The sequence below is a fragment of the Pinus tabuliformis genome, chromosome X (assembly GCF_031772625.1).
Source record: "Pinus tabuliformis cultivar Carrire ecotype Pingquan chromosome X, CPIR1, whole genome shotgun sequence".
NCBI lineage: Eukaryota > Viridiplantae > Streptophyta > Pinopsida > Pinales > Pinaceae > Pinus > Pinus tabuliformis.
In genome coordinates this window covers 275,894,834-275,917,773 of record NC_142308.1, presented here as the reverse complement: position 1 = coordinate 275,917,773, position 22,940 = coordinate 275,894,834, and the positions used below count along the sequence as shown (strand labels likewise).

The 22,940-nt window shown below is 35.8% G+C and overlaps 1 protein-coding gene across 1 annotated transcript; it reads left to right on the top strand.

Moving 5' to 3' along the window:
• The first annotated feature begins 1,686 nt into the window (after positions 1-1,686).
• LOC149139466 (glutamate receptor 2.8-like) lies at positions 1,687-12,425 on the top strand. Its single transcript, XM_089449747.1, has 7 exons — positions 1,687-1,993; positions 2,291-3,621; positions 3,718-3,998; positions 4,106-4,137; positions 4,262-4,662; positions 4,756-5,407; positions 12,225-12,425. Exons 1-6 carry the CDS (start codon positions 1,711-1,713, stop codon positions 5,374-5,376), a joined length of 2,949 nt encoding a protein of 982 aa, XP_089305873.1. The 5' UTR covers positions 1,687-1,710; the 3' UTR covers positions 5,377-5,407; positions 12,225-12,425.
• The last annotated feature ends 10,515 nt before the right edge of the window (positions 12,426-22,940 follow it).

The window sequence follows — 22,940 nt, the reverse complement described above, 5'->3', positions numbered from 1 at the left end:
ACCCGACGACATATCGCCTCCTTCCTGGAATTGTCGCAAGCTAAATCCACCATACATTCCTCCCTCCTCAGCAAAAGGTGTCCACATCAGGACGAAGAAAAGTCATGAACCAGCCTTCTTTCTCAGACAGCAGTCACTTTCCGTAAATTACACGGTAAAGTTTGGAAACTCTTATTTCATTGACCATAGAAAAGTAAATGCTTTCTGATATGTAAGGCAAATACTTTTCGTGCTCTTTTTCCAGGTTGTTATCTCTTCAGATTGTTATGTCGATTCACGTGCTGTCACTCAGGAAGCGAAAATTATTTACCTTGCATCTCACGCAGCATTTACTTTTTTATGATCTATAAAATAGGAGTTTCCGTAAAACTTCATCCGTTTGAGTCAAGTTTTTGAAGATTGCGTAGTCACGTTTGTGATCGCGATTATATAAATATGTTCCAGAAGATTCAACATTAAGATTAACAAAATGTGTACCTACAATAAGGTTAAGAAAAAGTCCGTCCGATTTATATTCGCGACATATTATTAAAAGACTTAATAATATTTTATTAATTATTAAATTTATTTATTAACAATATATTAAACCATTTTCAAAGTTATACACACATTTCATTTTAAATGATATCTCTTCCTTTGAGATATATGGAATAATATTGATTTCATTATTACAGGTAATAAATAATATGGATTGGTACCTTTCCAATTATAAATATTTTATATGGAATAATATTGACTTTATTATTATAAGTAAAAAATAATATGGATTGATATTGGTTTCATTATTATAAGTTAGTTTTTTTCGTAAATTTGTTTAAATAAATAAATTTAATTATTTGAAAAAAATATTGGATGATATGTTTATTTTAGAATAAAATTTAATTAATTTTAATTTAATTATTAATAATTATTAAATAGATGATAGAAATTTAAATTTTATAAAATATTATTAATAATATATATAATAAAAATTTATTTTAAAAATAATTATGTAATTTTTTAATTAAATTTATTAATTAAAAAAATTGTTATATAAATAAGTGTCTTGCGAAATAAATTATAATTTTTTAAAAATATAATATTAATAAATAATAATATCTATTTACATATTAAATTTTCTATAATTAAAAATTTTATTTTATTATATTATAATAAAATTTATTTACATATCAAAAATTTCTATAATTAAAAATATTGTTATGTATATTTTACCAATATTTATTATTCATTAATTTATATCATTGAACTATCTAAATTCTTTTATAAGATAATTTAATAAATGACCAAACAAAAAGTTCGGAATGACGAAAGATTCCCATTTGATTGCCATCCCCATCGATGGTAGTGAAATTGGGCGATTCCTATTTCCACCACAGTTTTTTAATTAATGCCCCCTGACATGCGGGGGCGATAGGGAAATATAACGCGCCCCGTCATGACTGGAGGAGAAAAAAAAACGGCGAGCGTTATATTTCCCTATCGCCCCCACATGTCAGGGGGCATTAATTAAAAAACTGTGGTGGAAATAAGAATCGCCGTTAAATTGCAGCCGCCTCTAACTAAAACAAAAGCCAATGCGTATGAGAAGCAAACCGGACAGCTGTATAATTAATTCATTATTTAAATTGTATTAAAAATGATATCCAATTTTGACAAAGTCTACAGATTCCGAGCTCTATATTTTCATTGAAGTTAGGAGGGATAACCATTATGGAACTGCAATTACAGATGGAAGGCCACGCAGTGGCAGTTTTAATGATTTTCTGCATTTTATTCTGCAATGCTGGGAATTTGTGTAGTGCAGCCAACAATGACACCGTGGTGAATATAGGCGTTATCTTGAACTATAATTCGTGGGTAGGAAAAGTGGCTAAAACCGCCATTGAAATAGCAAGGGATGACATTAATAGAGACGCTCAGCTACTCAACGACTCCCGCCTGGTTCTCCACTTTCGTGACTCGCATGGTGATGCGATTCAGGGGGCTTCGGCTGGTAATTTACATCTCTTTTCAATTATAGCTTCTATTTTCTATATGCAGATAGAAACCGACCCTGTTTGTGAGATTGTTTCTCATTTAGAGTCATTTTCTTTTTATAATGAGTGAACTAGTCTCCGTTGGTATGAGATATAGGACCATGTTTGATTCAGAAGCAAATTCAGACATTCAAAATTCAACCAAAAAATGAATCTACAGCTTCATTTGCTTAATTATTTTCCTTTATTTCTTCTATGATTTCCTTGCTGGGCAGTTTGATATTGATTGTTAATTTTTCTTTTGGTAAAATCAGTTCTTGATCTCTTGGAAATGGAAGTGGTGGCAATAATTGGGCCACAAGCGTCTGATGTTGCAGAATTCATATTACATTTGGGAGATACCGCCCAAGTCCCAGTTGTATCCTTCTCTGTTACTAGTCCCTTGCTCTCTAACCGCAGATTTCCATATTTTGTTCGCATGGCACATAGTGATGCCTTGCAGATGCACCCTATTGCAGCCCTGGCTCAGGCCTATGGCTGGAAAAGAGTTACAGCTGTTTACTCGGATGATGAATTCCGTAGCGGTGCAGTCGCCTCATTAAGTGATGCGCTTAGGGATATCGGGTCGGAAATAGAATATAGATCGGTCATATCGCTAACTGCGGACCAGGTAGCCATTGAAGGGGAGCTATACAAGTTAATGACGAAGGAATCGAGAGTTTTCGTTGCTTATATGCCGTCTGACCTTTGTTCAAAAATCTTAATGAAAGCCCAGGAAATAGGAATGATGGATAGTGGTTATGTCTGGATAAGCACAGATGAATTTACCAGCCTTTGGGATGTTCTGTTAAATGCTTCTTCCATGGACTACATGCAAGGCCTCCTAGGAGTCAAAACTTATATCCAGAATTCCAAGAAGCTAGCAGATTTCCGTGGAAGGTGCAAATGCCAGTTTAGACTCGAATACCCTCATGAAGAAAAGGCTGAACTAAATGTTTACGGCTCATTTGCATACGATGCCGTTTGGATGATAGCTCGGGCAATTGAGCATCTAGGAAGCACAAGTTTTAATTTCATGAAGCCCATAAGTTCTTCAACAAGTTTTACACAACTGAAGGTCTTGCAGCAAGGACCACAGTTATTGACAGAGCTCGGAAAGACAGACTTTAGTGGTGTGAGCGGAGTTGTTCAGCTTAAGGATGGAGAAATTGTGGGTTCTACTTATGAGATAGCCAATGTGGTGGGTAATGGATACCGTGTAGTTGGGTATTGGAATGATGAAACTCACCTCTCCAAACAACTTCCCTCTGGTGCATCATCGCCGTCCAGCCCCAATAATACCATTGGCGACCTTAAAACTGTCATTTGGCCCGGTGGATCTACAGAAGTGCCTCGTGGTTGGGAACAACCAACCAGTGGTAAGAGGTTGAAAATTGGAGTTCCCGTAAAACATGGATTCAATGAATTTGTGACAGTAAAATTTGACAGCAGCCGTAACCGAAGCAGCGTCACTGGTTTCTGTATAGATGTATTTGATGCGGTTGTGAATCGACTGGATTATGCACTGCCTTATGATCTCATTCCATACGTGTATACCAACCATACACACTACTATGATGACCTGGTCGATCAAGTTCATCTCAAGGTACCTTCTACAGCCCGTTGAATTATTAGATTTCTACTTCTTCTGATTACAAAGACATCAACTCCTGCCGATACTGATTTCGACTTTGCTTGGCAGAAATTTGATGCAGTTGTGGGCGATACCACAATTTTCGCAAGTCGAAGTAAACATGTCGATTTCACACAACCATTCACTGAATCAGGTTTAGTAATGGTGGTTCCTATCAAGGCAGACGAAGCATATAGCGCTTGGGCATTCATGCTGCCTTTTACTCCGCGAATGTGGTGTACAACAGCGGCATTTTTCATATTCACAGGATTTGTAATATGGCTATTCGAGCATAGGGTAAATCCCGAGTTCAGAGGAACACCCAGGCAACAAGTGGTGACTCTACTCTGGTATTTTTCTCTCAATATTTATGTATTGTCTATTCACTTATGTCCTTGGTGTTTAAAGTCTCCGACAACCTGACCTTTCTTCTTTTCCGTCCTCCCTGCTGTTCCAGGTTTTCTTTCTCGACACTGGTTTTCTCACACAGTAAGCGATTCTCCTTCCACTTGAAATTTGTTTTCTCATCTGGATTGAAAATGAAAAAGCAGAATGTCACCATTTACATGGGTTTTATGAACTTCATCCTCCTAACCTATATACTGCATTGCAGGGGGGAAGTTAGTTAGCAGTTTGTCTCGATTGGTGCTTGTAATCTGGCTATTTGTAGTTCTGATTTTAACATCCAGCTATGCTGCCAGTTTGACGTCTATTCTCACTGTGCGAAAATTGAACCCTACTGTTAAAGATGTTGAATCTCTCAAGGCTAGTGGAGACGCAGTAGGGTATCCGATTGGTTCTTTTGTAGCTCAATACCTCCAGCTGGAGCTTGGCATAACAAATCTCAAGACATATTCAACACCAGAGGAAGCCGGGTTGGCTCTCTCAAAAGGTCCAATGAATGGAGGCGTTGCTGCCATTTTCGACGAGATTCCTCCTGTCCGTATTTTTCTAGCGTCACAATGCAACTACACAACTGTTGGACCAATCTACAGGACCGGCGGCTTCGGCTTTGTAAGTTCCTTCAAATCCTCAATAACTTGTCTAAACTCCTGTGCATTTCAGTTTTTCTATGGTTAGCAGCTCACGATCAGGACATTTGCTCAGGTATTTCCAAAGGGTTCACCCCTACTGCCCGATATTTCCAGGGCCGTTCTGTCACTCTCGGAGGACAAAGAAATGCAACAGATTCAGGCCAAGTGGTTAAATAGCACCGCCTGCACAGATTCTAGAGCAAAAGTGGATTCCAATAGGTTAAGCATGGAGAGTTTCTGGGGTCTGTACTTGATCACCGGATCCGTGTCAGTGATAGCTCTGGTTATATTCTTTTCCATGCTTCTCTATGAGTACATGAGGGATCCTAATGTTATGGATAACGACAATAGTAAGATGGATGATCCATCAACAGGGAAGTCTTTGAAGAGAGCAATGAACTCGTTTATGGTGTACATTGACCAGAAGGAGGGTTCAACCTCATCTCCCAACAGAAGAGTGTCAGAAATGAGCCCAAACCAGAGCAACAGTCCATTCTCGCCGCCCGCTTTCACAAGAAGCCCTTCCGGTGTGGGAAGTAGTCCTATCAGCACCAGGACGCTTTCCAGGAGAAGCTTCTCCTTCCTGGATCATGAACATGTGGTCGATGTAGGTGAAAACGCAATTGCTCGCGCTTCATCCGTTTCAACACCTGATCAGATAACAGAGTACATTCAACCAAACACACTGCAGTGAGCGGAGACTTTTCCTTCAACTACTATTGCAGGTATACACACGGCCTCTCATTGGGTTTTTCTGTCACAGGATTTCTCTTCCTTTGCTTCGGTCAAATTTATTTTGTGAAATGATCACAATTTACTTGTTTGGATACATAATCTCCCAAAAATTGTACAGTTCTGTATGGAATTACCTAGCCGAACTCGCTGAATGCAACAGTGTAAATATGCGTCTGGCCTGACTATGCATAACCCAGTATCTATGAATAATCAAAGCTGTTAATTAGTTTAAAAAATGTAAGTAATGACTGCATTTTTGAAACTTTCCGCCCAACTTTATCTCATCCTTGAGAGTCAATTTAAAACTTGAATGTCATTTAAAGCTAATGAGTTCAAATTAAAAGGTTCTTTTAAATAGTCAACGCCACAGTCAGAACTAGCAGGCCATTGAAGCCTAATGCGTTCAGAGTAAAAGTTGCTTTTATTTTAAATAGCAGCACAGTGACAATCTTATGCCTCAAAATATATATATATATATATATTCTCTCTTAAATATATATGACACCAAAGTTATAAGCTCAGTAATAAGATTTAATTTAGTTATTAGTGATATATGATATTAATATAGAAATTTGACATATTGTTTTCTAACTTTTTAAATTACTATAATTATCATTACAATATTAAAAAAAATGTTTTACAGGATTTGAGCTTGATTTAAAACTTTAGGACTAGTATAACCATGTTAATAAAGTGGTTGATATAGGCTAAATTTATTATTTCTGTTTATAATGGCATCAATTGGCATACGAAAGGTAGAAAATGATGCCTATCAACATATATTAACCATTTTATAAATATGGTTGTGCTAGTTGACCATCGTTGTGTATGGGCCAAATTATTAGACCATGGTCCACTATGGTTAATATTGTCTATGGTTAAAAATTGTTGACGAAGGTTGACCATGGTTGATAATGGTTATTCATAGTTGCTGAGGGTTATGGATGATTGATGATAGTTAACTATGGTTCAAAATGGTTGACAAAGTTGACAATGGTTGACCACGGTTCACAAGTTTGACTGTGGTTGACCATTAATGTAACAATATATTTATGTTACATTGATGTTGAGCATTGTTACATTACTGTTTGTCGGCCATGCTTGATGCTACATTGGTGTTAATGTTAATGTTACATTAATGGTTGAAGAGGGTTGAGGAGGTTGATCATTATTGACCATCGTCAACCTTAATATAACAATGTATTTATGTTATTTTGTTGAACAAGGTTGCCTATGGCTAAACTTAGTTACCATGTTTGACCATGGTTAAGCTTGCTTCACTATGTTTGAACATGGTTGATTATAATTAAATATGGCCAAGTTGTGGTTGATCATGACCATGGTAGTCTATGTTGATCATGGTTGATTATGGTTGACATTGTTTGACTATGGTTAAATATTGTTGATAAGGGATGAGCGTGGTTGACAATGGTTAACCATGGTTGTTGAGGGTAGTTGATGATAGCTGACAACTGACTATGGTTCAATAAAGTTGATGAGGTTGACTATCGTTGACTTAATTGACAAGATTGACCATGGTTGAACAAGAGTAATCGAGGTTGACCTTGGTTTACCATTAATTTAACAATGTATTTATCTTACATTAGTGTTGAGCATTGTTATATTAATGTTGGTCGACCATGGTTGATGTTATATTAGCGTTAATGTTAATGCTACATTAATGTTTATATTAATGGTTGAGGAGGTGAGCATGATTGACCATAGTCAAACATTAATGTAACATTGTATTTATGTTACATTGTTTTTACATTTTTGACCATGGCTAAACTCGGTGACCATATTTGACTATGGTTATGGTTGCTTAACTATGTTTGAGCATGGATGACTATGGCTAAATATGATCAAGTTATGGTTGATTATGAACATGGTAGTCCATGTTATCCATGTTGACTATGGTTCATAATTTTTTACTATGGTTAAATATTTTTTACAAGGGTTGACCATGGTTGCCAAGGGTTGTTGATTGTCGATGATGATTAACTATGGTTCAAGAGGGTTCACAAGGTTGGGAATGCTTAACCATGGTTCACAAGCGTTGTTGATGGTTGATGATGGTTGACTATGCTTCAAAAGGGTTCATGAGGTTGACAATGATTAACCATGGTTGATAAGGTTAACTATTGTTGACCTTCATTGACAAGAATGACCACAATTGAGGGGGTTGTCCATGATTGACCTCAGTTGACCATTAATGTAACAATGTATTTATGTTACATTAATATTGAGCATTGTTACATTAATATTTGTCAACCAAGATTGACAATAGTTGGTGTTGCATTGGTGTTAACATTAATATTACTTTAATTTTTGAAGATGGTTGATGAGGTTGAGCATGATTGATCATGGTCAATCATTAATGTAATAAAGTATTATGCTACATTAATATTGAGCATTGTTACATTAATGTTTCTCAACAATGGTTGAAAATGGTTGAAGTTACATTGATGTTAATGTTAATGTTATATCAATGGTTGAAGAGCGTGGAAGAAGTTGACTAAGATTGACCATGGTCAACTATTAATGTAACAATGTAGTTATGTTACATTGTTGAACAAGGATGACCATGGCTAAACTTGGTGACCATGTTTGACCATGGTAAAGCTTGTTTGAGCATGTTTGAACATGGTTGACTATGGTTAAATATTATTAAGTTATGATTGAAAATGAACACGGTAGTCCATGTTGTCCATCTTAGGCATGGTTGACTATGATTAAAAATTGTTTACAAGGGTTGACCATGGTTTACTATGGTTAAAAATTGTTTACAAGGATTTACCATGGTTGGCAATGGTTAACCAAGGTTGTCGAGGGTTGTTGATTGATAATGGTTGACTAAGGCTCAATATGATTAATGATGTTGATAATGGTTGACCTTACTTTAAGAGGGTTGACCATGGTTGACTGAGGTTGACCTTGGTTAACCGTTAATGTAACAATGTATTTATGTTGCATTAATGTTTATCAATTGCGGTTGATGTTACATTGGTGTTAATGTTAATGTTACATTAATCGTTGAAGAGGGTTGACAAGGTTGACCATGATTGACCACAATCAATTAGGAATGTAACAATGTATTTATGTTACATTGCTGAACAAGGTTGACCATGGCTAAACTTGGTGACCATGTTTTACCATGGTTAAACTTACCTAACCATGTTTGAATAGGGTTGACTCTAGGTAAATATGGTCAAAGTTATGGATGACCATGAACATGGTATTCCATGTTGATCATGTTGACCATGGTTGACAATGGTTGACATTGTTTGACTATGGTTAAAAATTGTTGATGAAAGTTGTCCATTATTGATAATGGTTAACCATGGTTGCCAAGGGTTGTTGATAGTTTATGGTGGCTGACTATGGTTTAAGAGGGTTGACAAGTTTGACAATGGTTGACCCAGTTGAGAAGGTTGACTAGGGTTGACCTTTATTGAAAAGATTAACCATGGTTGACTAAGCTTGACCATTAATTTAACAATATATTTATGTTATATTAATGTTGAAGATTGTTACATATCAATGTTTCTCAACCATGCCCCCTAGTGGGCAGCGCAATTGGGAATCGCCATGGATATGAAGTCTTTGTGAAACATATGTTTCAAGCTTCAAACCATCCTAAAATCCTTGTGGGTCATTCGTGGGGGAAGCCATGGGTTCACCTAAAGTTTTAATGGTAGTAGTTCGAATTGACCCCATGTCATTCGAGTACGAGGCCGACCCGGTTGCAAATTCCTCCAGATACAAAAGGAAAATGTTTTTCAACCATGGTTAGTCATGGTTTATGTTACAAATTTGGTGTTAATGTTAGTGTTACATTAATGTTACATTAACTATTGAAGAGGATTTACTATACTTAATGAAATATGACCATGGTAGACCATGTTTGACCTTAGTCAACTAAGGGAAGATGATGGTTGTGTTAGTTAAACATGGATGACCATGTGTCTCAATGGTTTTGTTTGTTGCATTGCAACATCAATTTTTTCCATGTGTTGGCCATGGTTGAGCTTATTCGACGATGCTTGACTATGCTCAACAAATGATTAACTATGGCTAAACATGGTATATTATGGTTCTCAACATTTATCTATAGATGATTGTGGTTGACCATGGTTCATCACCTTGACCATGCTTTGCCCACACTTGACCTTGGTTGAATATGGTTGGCCATTACGACTATGTTGATGATGTTTGAGTTTATTTTATATGATTGACTATTCTTGACCAAATATGACTATGTTGATCATGTTTGACCCTAGTCAACCACAGAAAGTTCATGGTTGACATAGTTAAACATGATTAGCCATGGTTTTCAATGGTGTTGTTTGTCACATTGTGACATCATTTTCTTGTCCAATTGTAATGATGTTTGATGTTCATCACAATGTGATGTCATATATTATGTGTCACATTGCGATGACATTTAGTATTCATCACATTGTGATGTCATTTATTATTTTCCACGTTGTAATGGAGTTTGTTGTTCATCACATTACTATTTTTTTGTTTATTTTTCACATTGCAATGATATTTATTGTTCATCACATTATGATAACATTTTTTATTCATCTCATTTTGAAATCCAAGTTGACGGTGGTTGGCCTCTTAACCATACCAACCATCTTTGACCATGTTTAACCATAGTCAACCATGGTTTGGCCATGCTTGACCTTAGTTGAACATGGTTGGTCATCTTGACTACGTTGACCACATATGATCATCTTATTGTCTATGATTGACTATGCTTAAGCACATATGACCATGTTTGACATCGATCAACTAGAAGAATATCATGGTTGACTCAGCTAAACATGGTTGACCATGGATCTCAATGGCTTTGTTTGTTACATTGCAACATCATTTTTTCACCCAATTGTGATGATGTTTGATGCTCATCACGTTATGTTGTCATTTATTGCACACCACATTGTGAAAAAGTTGATTGTTTATCACATTTGTGATTTTGTTTATCGCTTATCATATTGTGACGATGTTTATTGTTCATCACATTGATGTCATTTATTGTTTGGCACATTGTGACATCGTTTATTGTTTGTCATATTGTGATGATGTTTATTGTTAGTCACATTATGACATTGTTGATTAAATTGCAATGTTGTTTGTTGTTCATCACACTACGATGACATTTATTGTTTGTCACATTGTGATGATGTTTGTTGTTGATCACATTATGATGATGTTTATTGTTCATCACATTGTGATGACTAATGTACATATAAAATTATTTTGAAATGTACATATAATTTATCATATAATTTATTCGTTAGAAAAATATTTTGAATTTTATCATCTTGATATATATGATGATATGCTTTTCCCTTCATTTTTGATGATGAAGATGATGCTATTTCAAATAATGTTTATTGTTTACATTTATTAGAAGAACATATAATGGAAGTTGATCAACTCACTGTTCCAGAGAGAAAATTTAAATCAAATTTCAAGGTTAATGATTCACGAGATGTATTTAATTTTGTTACATCTCGCACCCACTATTCATTATATCCTAATTTATTTAATGATTATAATTCTCATGAAAATGTTTTAAATCCTGCGAACTTGTATTCTGATGAATCAAAATTTGATCAAGAGAAAAATTACATTAATGGAAATTTTTCTTTTTTTCTCAAATTCAATATTTTCAACCTTCTATATGGGAGGAGGAAATTTCTATAACAAATACATTTTCTATAGAATTTTTTGATGATTCATTTTTTTTTTTTTTCCAATTAGTGAAGAGTCTTATGATTTAAATAATCAATTTGGTGAAATAGAAATTTGTAACCAATCAAATAATGTTAATAGTTGTCATTCTACTAATAACAATTTATATGATATATTGAAGGATGTCATTCCATATACAGTGTTTGATTCTACTAATACACCACTAAATGATTGTTTAACATTTCAATTTTCATAGACTTGCCAAGAAGATGAGACATGTCAGTCGCAACCTATCATTGTGACAGATTCTGATGTTCTTGCTAAGATCTCTGATTTTAATCAATTCAAGGATTTTTCACTAAGTTTAAATTAGGGTAATTTTGCACATAATTTAGTCTCATCCATAATTTTTTTCCCTTTTCTCACACCAGCCATTGTACATATCAGTAAAGCATAGAAGATTATTTAGAAGAATCTTTCCATGAAAATTTCCCTTTAAATAGTCACATTATTTTCATGCACATGGTTGATTCAATTTTACATTTATTATTGTTTTGATGTCTGTTTTTAGTTTATAGTATATATTTGATTTTATTCTTTCATTTTCCTAACAAATTTTGTTGTTTTGTCAACACTGACAGTTCTAATGGGAAGAGGTGAATTTATTGATTCAAACGATGAGACAACATTACAATTTCTAATCATGTTTATTCTTCATCATCTTTCTATTCCTTTCATAATCCATTTTCGTGATTCCAAACCGACGTCAATATTTGAAATTATTCTTAGTTATTCCTACCAGCCAAATTTTTCATCCTTCAGCCTTTCTCAGTGTTTAATATCTTTTGAACTTGCTTTTTGCAACTCAACTAAATTTTTCTTAGAAGAAATATTGATGAAGAAACACTTGTCACATAACGATTTTCATGATAGAATTGTATTATGGTTGGAGGAAGCATTTCAAGCAAAGTTTTCTACAAATGACAATACAATTTTATTCTACATAATCCATGAAATTGTAAATAATTCATTTTTTTTCTTTTCCTCTTATTATTTTGGTTTTCCCTCTAATACTATTTTCTTATGTAAATGTGTTTGCAGGATTAAAGCTACTTGAATGGCTACATTGGCATTACAATTTCACCTAATTCATTTTCAACTAGTGTAGAGTAGGTTTAGGAATAAATTAGTCTTTTTTTTAAAATAGTTTCTTCATGCTTATGTCAATATGCAAGTTTGAATTATCTTGTTAAATATTCATGACATATTCATTATTTTTGAAAGGAATAAGAGGAATTGACTTAGGACTTCTTTAAGCTTCTCTTATTCAACTTATTGAACTTTTTTCATTCTCTTTCTTTTAAGCAAGATTTGTTAGAAATTGCTAAGTTAATATAATTTTTAGATGTGATTCACAAGAAAATTCCTATCGTAATTCTCCATTCACCTTTCCCTTTGATAATCAAGAAATCTCTTATGCATAAATTTTGAGCTACTTGATTGTTCAAATCCCTCTAGCATAATTAGTTCTGGAAATGTATGCATGTTGATGATGGGACATTTCATTTCCAAGCAATCATTATGTCAGGCTCTCATCATTCATTTATAAACTAGAGTGAAAATAGGAGGAGAAAGAACCAATAATAGATGCCACCCCTTTGAGCATTTGACAAGTTAATTGGAAAAGATTGAGGGAAGATCATACTCTTATAAACGACATTCTAATTTATAATAATATTTTTTTGTTCTAATTTTAATAAGTGAAGATGAAATTATTTGAAGTTACATTCATGGACCTCTCTATTAAGTATCTCTTAAAAATTTTCTTGGGTCTTATTATCTTCAAAATGTATATGATTTTCCTCATGCTTTTTAACTACTTGTGAATAAAATCTTGATATAGATAATCTTTTGAATTCCAATATATTGAAAATGCACGGGGAAAATAGTATTTTGTTAATAAAAGTCAGATGTACATGATATTAAATGTTTTTATATTGTTTAGGAGAAGGTAGAGTTTATTTCGGTAAGATTTGATGATGACAAATATGTCCTAGATCAAATTGTTTCGATGATACAACTAATAATGATTTAGGAAAATATATTTCTTTTGAAGAAGTATTTGGTACAAAAATAATCATCTTATCCTGATTTCCAATAGCCATTAATATTTGTCCTGATATATGTTTATGCTTCTCATGTGCACATAGTTATACCAAATATGCTAATGAGTTATATATCTGTGATTTACAAATGAGAAAGATGAAGTGAAACAAATGACATTCTCAATAAACAGGTATAAAGTTGAAGATGAAACATCATCAAGATTCTTTCAGCGAAGTTTTCTTTAGCTTTTCATCTCCCTTAGATTTTTACCATCTTGCTTATGATTACATTCATCAAATATTTATGTTTAGGTCCTTATCCATTAAGGAATATAAGGACATAGTTATGAAATGTTTAGTTAGATCAATTTTTATAATTATGAAGCAAGGGTCATTTTAAGAGGATATTGATTGAACAAGATTTATGGATATTTTAACATTGATATCATAACTTTGCATTTAGTTTCGAATTTATTTTTAGGATAGATTTAATTTTGATTTTAGATTCATTTCTCTTTCTATATTTCAATAAAATCCATGAATATCTCGACATCAGATATATTGGTGAAAGAAATTATTGTAGCGCCTACAACCACCCTCCAAAATTTTTCCTATGCTTCGTTTTGGAGCCTCCCTCCTAAAATCACAGCAACTCATCTTATACTGACCCAGCTACTTGTGATTTGGTTAAGATTTATCTTCTGCTTACGACTTGTGTTTTCAAACTTTTTATTATGTCTAACCTGCTAGTTGATCTATTGACTTGGTTTTAACCTTGTTTCGGGCTTGCCTTAGTGAACTGCACAATCCTTGAGGGCAACCATGTTGGGTCCCTATGATACTAGTGATTACCCCATTACTATTGTAGTTATACCCCTTATTTATATTGTTGTGCCCCTATTACCCCCATATTGTTATTTCCGTGCCCCATAGAATCCCTCTATTGTTATTTTTGTGGCTTTATATTATTATTGTTAGGTCGGCTGGATTATATTGTGACTCCTTAGACTCCTATATATAGAAAGGAGGTTTGTCATTTGTATCATCCAAGAATTGTTCATTTATGTAATGTAAAGGAGGTTGCCCCCTCGAAGAGGCTGAATTCTAAGGCATTGATCTCTCTTTTCTATCTTTTCTTGAGTTGGTTTCATAACATTTGGTATCAGAGCTTTGGATTCTAGGGTTTCGCTGCTCCAAACAGGTCATCGTGGCATTTTCGCTATAACTTTTTTCTGTGACGTTTCGGAAGTCGCAAAAAAAACCCATTTTAGAAGAAATCGTACTGAACCTTGGGTCCGAATTTCAGATCTTTTCACGCGATATTTGCGGAGATATGCTCTGAGGAAGTTGGTCTTTTTGCAGAATCCTGAATTACATTCAAAACAGGTGACCTGGTGAAAATTGTCATAACTTTCTCTCTGGGGATCGGATTGAAATTTCGTAAGAAGGTACAGAAAGAGGACAGACTTTAGTTTCTTATATGTGCGTTTCAGATTCAAAGGTTGAAACAGTGACTCGTGGCACGTCGTACAAGTTCGCTCTACTGAACCAGTCTAAAAGCAAGTCATTGTGGGAGATTTCACATAACTCTTACTTGGAGAATCCAATTTGGCTCAAACTTGTGGCATTGGAAATAGGACGCAGAAGGCTACTACAGGTAGCAATTTCAGAACTGGATGATCCGAAATTACAGAGATACATCAGATTCAATATCAGGCTTCTATAAAGTGAAAAAAGGTGTGTAGTTTTTTTTTTAATTTTTATGTAAGCTTGGTTTAACGGAATTCAAAGGGCATAGTAAAGCATTATTATCGGTAACTGATGCCCCGAGGAAAGAAAATGCAAACACCTAGTAAGGAACCTGAAAGCTCTAGCATGACTCATGAAGAAGAGGAAGAAATGCTACATGATATATCAAAATTACAAGAACAAGTGCAACAAATGTCACGCTCACAAAAGCTAACAGAAGCTAAGATAAGTGGCGTGGAATCTAAGATAAATGGCGTGGAATCTAAGATAAAGGGCATGGAAGCTAAGATGGAGGATTCGATGGTAAATTTGAAGATAGATTTGAAGACAGACATGGAAGAATTGAAGAACTTGCTACAAGAAAGGGTCACTAATGGTGAAAAGGTAGTAAAGGAAACTCATGATGAGAACAAAAGAAATGTTAATCATGATTCCATAGACTCTAATGTTGGATCGAAGACTCACCATGTTCCAAAAATCGATATGAGGAAGTTTGATGGCAAGTATCCCGCCACATGGATATCACAGATGGAGCAATTCTTCTATCTCAATAATGTGCAAAACACACAAAAGGTACGTATGGCAACTTTATATTTGGAACCAAATCAGTTTGTATGGTATCAATGGCTTTGTTCTCGTAAACAATTTATCACTTGGGCAATTTTTACGGAAGAATTGATAGCACATTATGAGGATACAAAAAGCAACACTTTTTTTAGCCAATTGATAAGTCTCAAACAAAAGGGTTCTCAATAATGGAGCACATTGAGGAGTTCCAAAAATTGAACATAAGGGTAAAATATATTCCAGAGGAGCATAGGATTGATGTGTTCATAGGGTCTTTAAAGGATAATATCCAACATGATGTGCGCCTTTGGGAACCTGATTCATTAGAGAAGGCATTCAGGTTAGCAAGAAAAATGGAAAGCAAAATTATGGCAACTAGGAAGCATACCATTCACAACTATAAAGATGGAAGTGTTGTTGCCCATAGTCTTCCACAACCTACAAGGTTGACACCACAACAATTGGAAGAAAAAAGAGCAAAAGGGCTTTGTTACAATTGTGATAGCAAATACACAAAAGGTCATAAGTGTGCTGAGAAGAAATTATTCTACATAGATTGTGAAAGGAAGAAGAAAAGGAGCAAGAAAGGTCAAAAGAAGAGGATATATTCCAGGAACAAAGCCTAGATGAAGAACAAATAAATCCGACCATATCTTGTAATGCATTGGCGGGAATTACCACTCCTCAAACCATCAAGATAGAAGGACAAATCAAGAAGAAAAAGGTAATAGTGTTGATTGATTCAGGAAGCACCCACAATTTTATTCATTGTAGGGTAGCAAAAGAATTGAATTGCTTCCTATATCCAGCACCAGAGTGTCAAGTGATGATTGCAAATGGAGGAACAATAAATTGTTCTGGAAAGTGCCATAATATCAAGCTATCCATGGGAGAATATGTATTGACTAGCCCAATGCTTTCCATTCCAATGGGAGGTGCTGATGTTGTACTAGGAGTCCAATGGCTACAATCCTTGGGTACAATAGCTTTTAATTTTCAAGAACTTTTCATGAAATTTTCTGTGGAAGGAAAGGAAGTTGAATTAAGGGGTATTGCAGGGAAACCAGGAAAGATAATCAGCTCTAATGGCATGACAAAGCTTCTAAAAAAGGAGCAAAGAGGTGTAATTGCACAATTATGTTCGCTAGATGTTTCCACATTGGAATCATCTATTTCTCCAGATCTCCAAAAAGTCCTGGATAATCATTCCAAGGTATTTGAGACTCCCAAAGGTCTCCCACATATGCGTGATCATGATCATGCTATTCATCTGATTCCAGGAAGTGTTCCTCCAAACATCAGGCCGTACAGATATCCATATGTCCAAAAAAGTGAAATTGAACGTATGGTTGCAGAAATGCTAGAGGCTGGTATAATTCAACCGAGTCAAAGTTCTTTCTCAGCTCTAGTAGTATTGGTGCACAAGAAGGATGGATCATGGCGCATGTGTCCAAATTATAGGGAGCTCAACAAGCTCACTATTAAAGATAAGTTCCCCATTCCTGTCATTGATGAATTACTGGATGAATTGCATGGATCAATTTACTTCACCAAGTTGTATCTTCGTTCGGGATATCATCAAATCAAAATGAAGATTGAAGACATTCTGAAAACGGCATTTAGAACTCATGAGGGTCATTATGAATTTTTGGTCATGCCTTTTGGCCTTACCAATGCACCTTCAACATTTCAAGGTTTGATGAATTCAATTTTCAAACCATTCCTTAGAAAATTTGTGTTGGTATTTTTTGATGATATACTAATCTACAACAAGTCTTGGAAGGATCATGTTGAACATGTTGACAAGGTGCTACAACTATTGGAGGAGAAACAATTATATGCAAAAAGATCCAAATGTTTCTTTGGAGTCCAGGAGGTGGAATATTTGGGTCATATTGTATCTAATGAAGGAGTTAAGGTAGACCCTAGCAAAATTAAAGCCATTAAGGAATGGAAAATCCCCACATCCATAAAGCATCTGCGAGGATTTCTTGGGTTGACAGGGTATTATCACAAGTTCGTTAAGAATTATGGGAGAATAGCAGCACCTCTAACAACATTATTGAAGAAAGATTCATTTTCATGGACTCTGGAAGCAACAAAGGCCTTTGAACATCTTAAAGAGGCAATGTGTCAAGCACCGGTCTTAGCTACACCGGACTTCACAAAAACCTTTATTGTGGAATGTGATGCTTCAGGAAATGGAATTGGTGTTGTTCTAATGCAAGATGAAAGACCCATTGCTTTTGAAAGTCGTCTAATCAAGGGAAAGTTTTTAAGCAAAGCTATTTATGAGAAGGAAATGTTGGCAATACTCCATGCACTTAAGAAATGGCGACCCTACCTAATGGGAAGACACTTCAAGGTAAAAACGGATCATGATAGCCTTAAATACTTTTTAGAACAAAGATTATCCTCTGAAGAGCAACAAAAGTGGGTCACAAAGATGTTGGGTTATGACTTTGAAATCATCTACAAAAAAGGGAAGCAAAATGTGGTGGCAGATGCACTCTCAAGAAAGGATGAGGATATGGAAGCATTGTTGTGTGCCATTTCTATTATCCAACTAGATTGGATAAACGAAGCAAAGGAGGAATGGAAGAATGACGAAGAAGTGTGGGCACTTATTCGAAAGCTACAACAAGATTCCAGTGCTTCTGATACATTTAGCTGGCAAAATGATTCATTATGGTACAAAGATTGCTTATACCTCTGTAAGAATTCCCAGCTAAAACAAAAGATTCTTATGGAATTGCACACTTCTCCCTTAGGAGGGCACTCAGGATTTTTAAAAACTTACCACAGGGTTAAGAAGGAATTTTTTTGGGATGGCCTTAAATCAGATATTCAAAAGTTTGTGGCGGAATGTTTGGTTTGCCAACAAAATAAAGTTGAAACAATTAAGACACCGGGTCTATTACAACCTTTATTCATTCCAAGCCAACGTTGGGAGGAGGTTTCAATGGATTTTATCACAGGTTTACCCAAGTCTGAGGGAAAGAGTGTCATCATGGTGGTAGTTGACAGACTTACCAAGTATGCACACTTTTGTGCATTATCACATCCATTTAAAGCCAGTACAGTTTCTACTGCATTTATGGAAACAGTTCAAAAGCTACATGGAAACCCAAAGATTATTGTAAGTGACAGAGATGGCAATGGAACATCACATCGAACATCAACAACAAGTCCTCCAACTCTTAAAGGATAACCTTGTGTTGGCACAAAATAGAATGAAACAACAGGCAGATCAACATCGCAGTGAAAGAAGTTTTGATGTAGGTGATTGGGTATTCCTACGGCTACAACCATATAAGCAAATGTCCCTAAAGCAAGCTAAGAAGGATAATAAATTATCACCAAAATATTATGGTCCATACAAGGTGTTGGAAAAGATTGGTACTATGGCATACAAATTGGAGCTTCCTGCAGCTTCTCGATTGCACCCAGTTTTCCATGTTTCATGTTTAAAGAAGGTTATAGGTGACAAGCTCCCAGTACAAACAATATTGCCAGAACTTGACGAAGAAGGAAAAATTATATTGGAACCGGAAGCAGTCACAGAAACAAGAACTCGACAGCTACGAAATCGATCAATTTCAGAGTATCTTATCAAGTGGAAGAACTTATCCGCTGAAGATTCCACATGGGAGGATGAGAATTTTATGCAGAAGTATCCAGAACTGCTCAAGCGTTGAGGACAACACTTTTTTGAAGGAGAGGGCATGTTGGGTCCCTATGATACTAGTGATTACCCCATTACTATTGTAGTTATACCCCTTATTTATATTGTTGTGCCCCTATTACCCCCATATTGTTATTTCTGTGCCCCATAGAATCCCTCTATTGTTATTTTTGTGGCTTTATATTATTATTGTTAGGTCGACTGGATTATATTGTGACTCCTTAGACTCCTATATATAGAAAGGAGGTTTTGTCATTTGTATCATCCAAGAATTGTTCATTTATGTAATGTAAAGGAGGTTACCAACCTTGCTTTTAGGAATTGCAGAGTTCGAGTTCGCAGTGAGCCTTCAGCTCCAAAACTATGCAGAGCCAGGTGACAACTTTCCTTCAGCTGGGAAGTTGCACAGAGCATGAGAGGCAGCCTGAGCCAGTCAGCCCAGAAATTGCACAGAAGCTTTCCCTCAGCAGTTGCCCGATGCATGAGCTAGTGAGTTGTCCAATTCCCCTGGGAATTACACAATCTCTCCATGCATGCATGACAAATTTCTACCAAAAAAGTAAAAAAGTGAAAAAGCATCCTGAAAAAAATAGGGATCTATATTTAGCAATCGGAGTTACACTTGAGTTATTTTTGGAAACTGCCACCAAGTGTCACTTTTTCCTAGATTTTTGGCCTTCGCATCATAAACCCTAAATCAACCAAATCTATTTAATGGACACTGCCATAGCTCATTTTCACATTCAATCTTGGAGCTCTGGCATTCCTGAGGAGATATAGGAACCTTTGGCATGGTCGTCACAAATTTTCTGGGTAAGTCTTGCTTTTCTAATCTTTTGTTGGTTTTTCTCTCACTTTTGTTTGCTTGGCTTGTGAGAGTGTTATTTTACCCATTTTATTGAACGAATGCAATTGATTTGATCTATTTTAGATTGTAGAAGTGTTGTTTTAAGTTTTGCATTGTCTTTCACAAGTGTCGCATGCATAACCTAGTTTTTGCACTAATGGTCGTCATTGCGGCGACTCCCTTCACATGCTTCATTTTTCTCCAGTTTGATTGGTTCCTACACTTGTTTTGTTTGCATGCATCATAATTCACTCATATATGCACCCATATTCACTTATACTTTTTGATCTACTCATTTTCATGTTACCATTGAGAAGATATAGGTTTCCTTTTCCCGGATCTAGCTCTTCCCAAGCATGCGTTGTGCATTTCTGGTTCCCAAGGATCTGCCTTGGCTCTAGGAATTGCATAGAGGCTGCCAAGGCCTAGCTCCAAATATGCACTACATAGTTCTAGGAGCCAGTCCTAAGCCTTGATCACTGGGATTGTGCAATCCATAGTCCCATTTAGCCTGAGCCTCATTGAACTATGCATTGCGCAGTTCCAGTCAGCAGCCACTCCCCACTCGTAGTTGGGACTACGTAATGCACAGGACCAGCTGGCAATCAATCATGTCTGAGAGCTATTATAACACAATTCTTCCCAGCAGTTTCAGAGTTTGTTGTTTAGTATGTTCTTGAAGTGTATTTGGTTTTGTGCTAATATTTGCATGTCATGAGTGTCTTCTCTATCTCTAGGTACAACCGTTTTTGAGAAACTCTCCAACAATTATAGGTAACATGGATTCCAAGAGAGCTGCATCAAAGGATACTATTGAAATTAGCACTAGGGATGCAGTTGAGTAGGTGTTGATGAGTTTTCTAGTTTATGCAGACACGCAACTATTCATTGAGAAGGGCATGAAGGTAACATGGAAGGAAATATCCATTTGTTAGGCTTACACAAGGTTGCATGCAGGTACCCCGCATTTCCATGTGCATACATCATCCACTAGATTGTCTCACACACAGATCCTGAGACTACAAAATTTAGCAGTGTGAGTGGAACACATCTTGCTACCTTCAGGATGAAGAATTATCATCAAATGTATCACTTACCTTAGCTGGTGAAATGCATGGATGAAATTTTCTATGCCACCCATAACTATGAAAATGCTAGGGATATTATAAAGTGTTGGATGAAGGATTCGTCAAAGTTTGGATCCACACCCAATCATGTTTACAAGATGAATTCACTCAGGAAGGCCTACCAATTACTGATCATCTTTGCATGACGGTTATATGATCAAGAGAGCATTAGACCTTCTTGCAAAATTGGGTGGTTGTGTTACACTAGTTGGTGAATGATGTAAAACCATTCAACTGGTTAGATCTGTTGGCTCTTTAGTTGAAATTCCCTGTGAATAATGCCCAGAATCCACCCAAGTATGAGCAAGCAATATTATATATGTCCACATATTTACTTGATTCAATCAGTGCCCGACATCAGTTTCCTGGCATGGGTTGGATATGGACACCACAGGAGCATGCCATCAATATTTATTGCAAGTTTCTTTCTGAGTGCAACTACTAAGGAGTTATGGTGAGGCTAGCTGACCATTTCATTACCCTAGTGTACAAGTTGATCTTTGAGCAGGATCCACCTTGCATGTCCCAAGAAGCGATGGAGGCATTACTTAACATTGCAGATTGGTATGCCTCACCTGGTGGCACCTTCATCAAGATGTTTGGTGGAGAGAATCCTCCACATGTTCTACCAAGGTTTTCCACAAACAAGTTGGTCATGCAAGAGGTTGCATATCACATCTCCACAGGGTTATTAGCAGGGCTGCATAGGAGGAAGAAGGCATCATGGCCTACTCTTCCTTTATGGATTAGATTGTACGAGATTAAGAGCTTGAAAGATGTGGATGTTGAAGCAAAGAAGATAATGAAGTATGAGTTTGAAACAAGAGATTACAATTTGTATGATCCCCATGAGATTTGCAAGAACCACTATGCGAGGGTGTATTATCTGTAGAAATTCTGACTGTAGATTAACCTAATAATGAAATATAACTAAAACAAAATACTTTAATCTAATTCTATAATCAACTTTGCGGAAGCTTAAAAGATTTGAGCAAGATCAAGCTAAACACATATGACCAAAAGAAGAATCAATGCACATGAAACACAGAAGAATACTCTGGGGAAAGCCTCAGCTAAAGAACCCCACTATCTGTATTATCATACAAGGTGGAAATATATCAGAATAATACAAAGTCTTAGCTCTCACAGCTAGCTAGCTCTCAGTACAATCCTCCTAGATGCTCACAGGAAAACAAGGATTCTCACAAACCTTCTCCTCTGCCCTCCAAGCCTCTTATTTCCTTGCACAGTTTCTCTGGGTGATCCTCCTATTACCAAGTGTAACACTGATCACTCACACTGATCTCACACCTTGTAAAACTGCACAATCCTCAAGGAACCTTTCCTTGACTGCATGGATGAGTTTCCTTTATAGGAAAACTCATGCAACGGATAGTAAGTTGTCCTTGACATTTAGCTCAACTAGGTCTTTCTCAGAACATACATGCATGAGTTAATGATGAGAGAAGCTTCAGTTATCTGGAGTACACTAATTGGATGCATGCATGCATTAACTAACTGAACTCACAATTAGTTCCTCAAACAATTTGGAACTAATTTAACTCGACTTAACTCAGTAAACTGAGATAAATAATTACAACTCAAATATAACTCAATCTTATCTTCTTAATTAAGGGATAATCTCCTTAATTTAAGGGATAACTGTTGCATGACTTTAGAAAGACTTCTAACTTTAATTTCTCCAAATAATTAATCCATAGTTAATTAATTAATTAT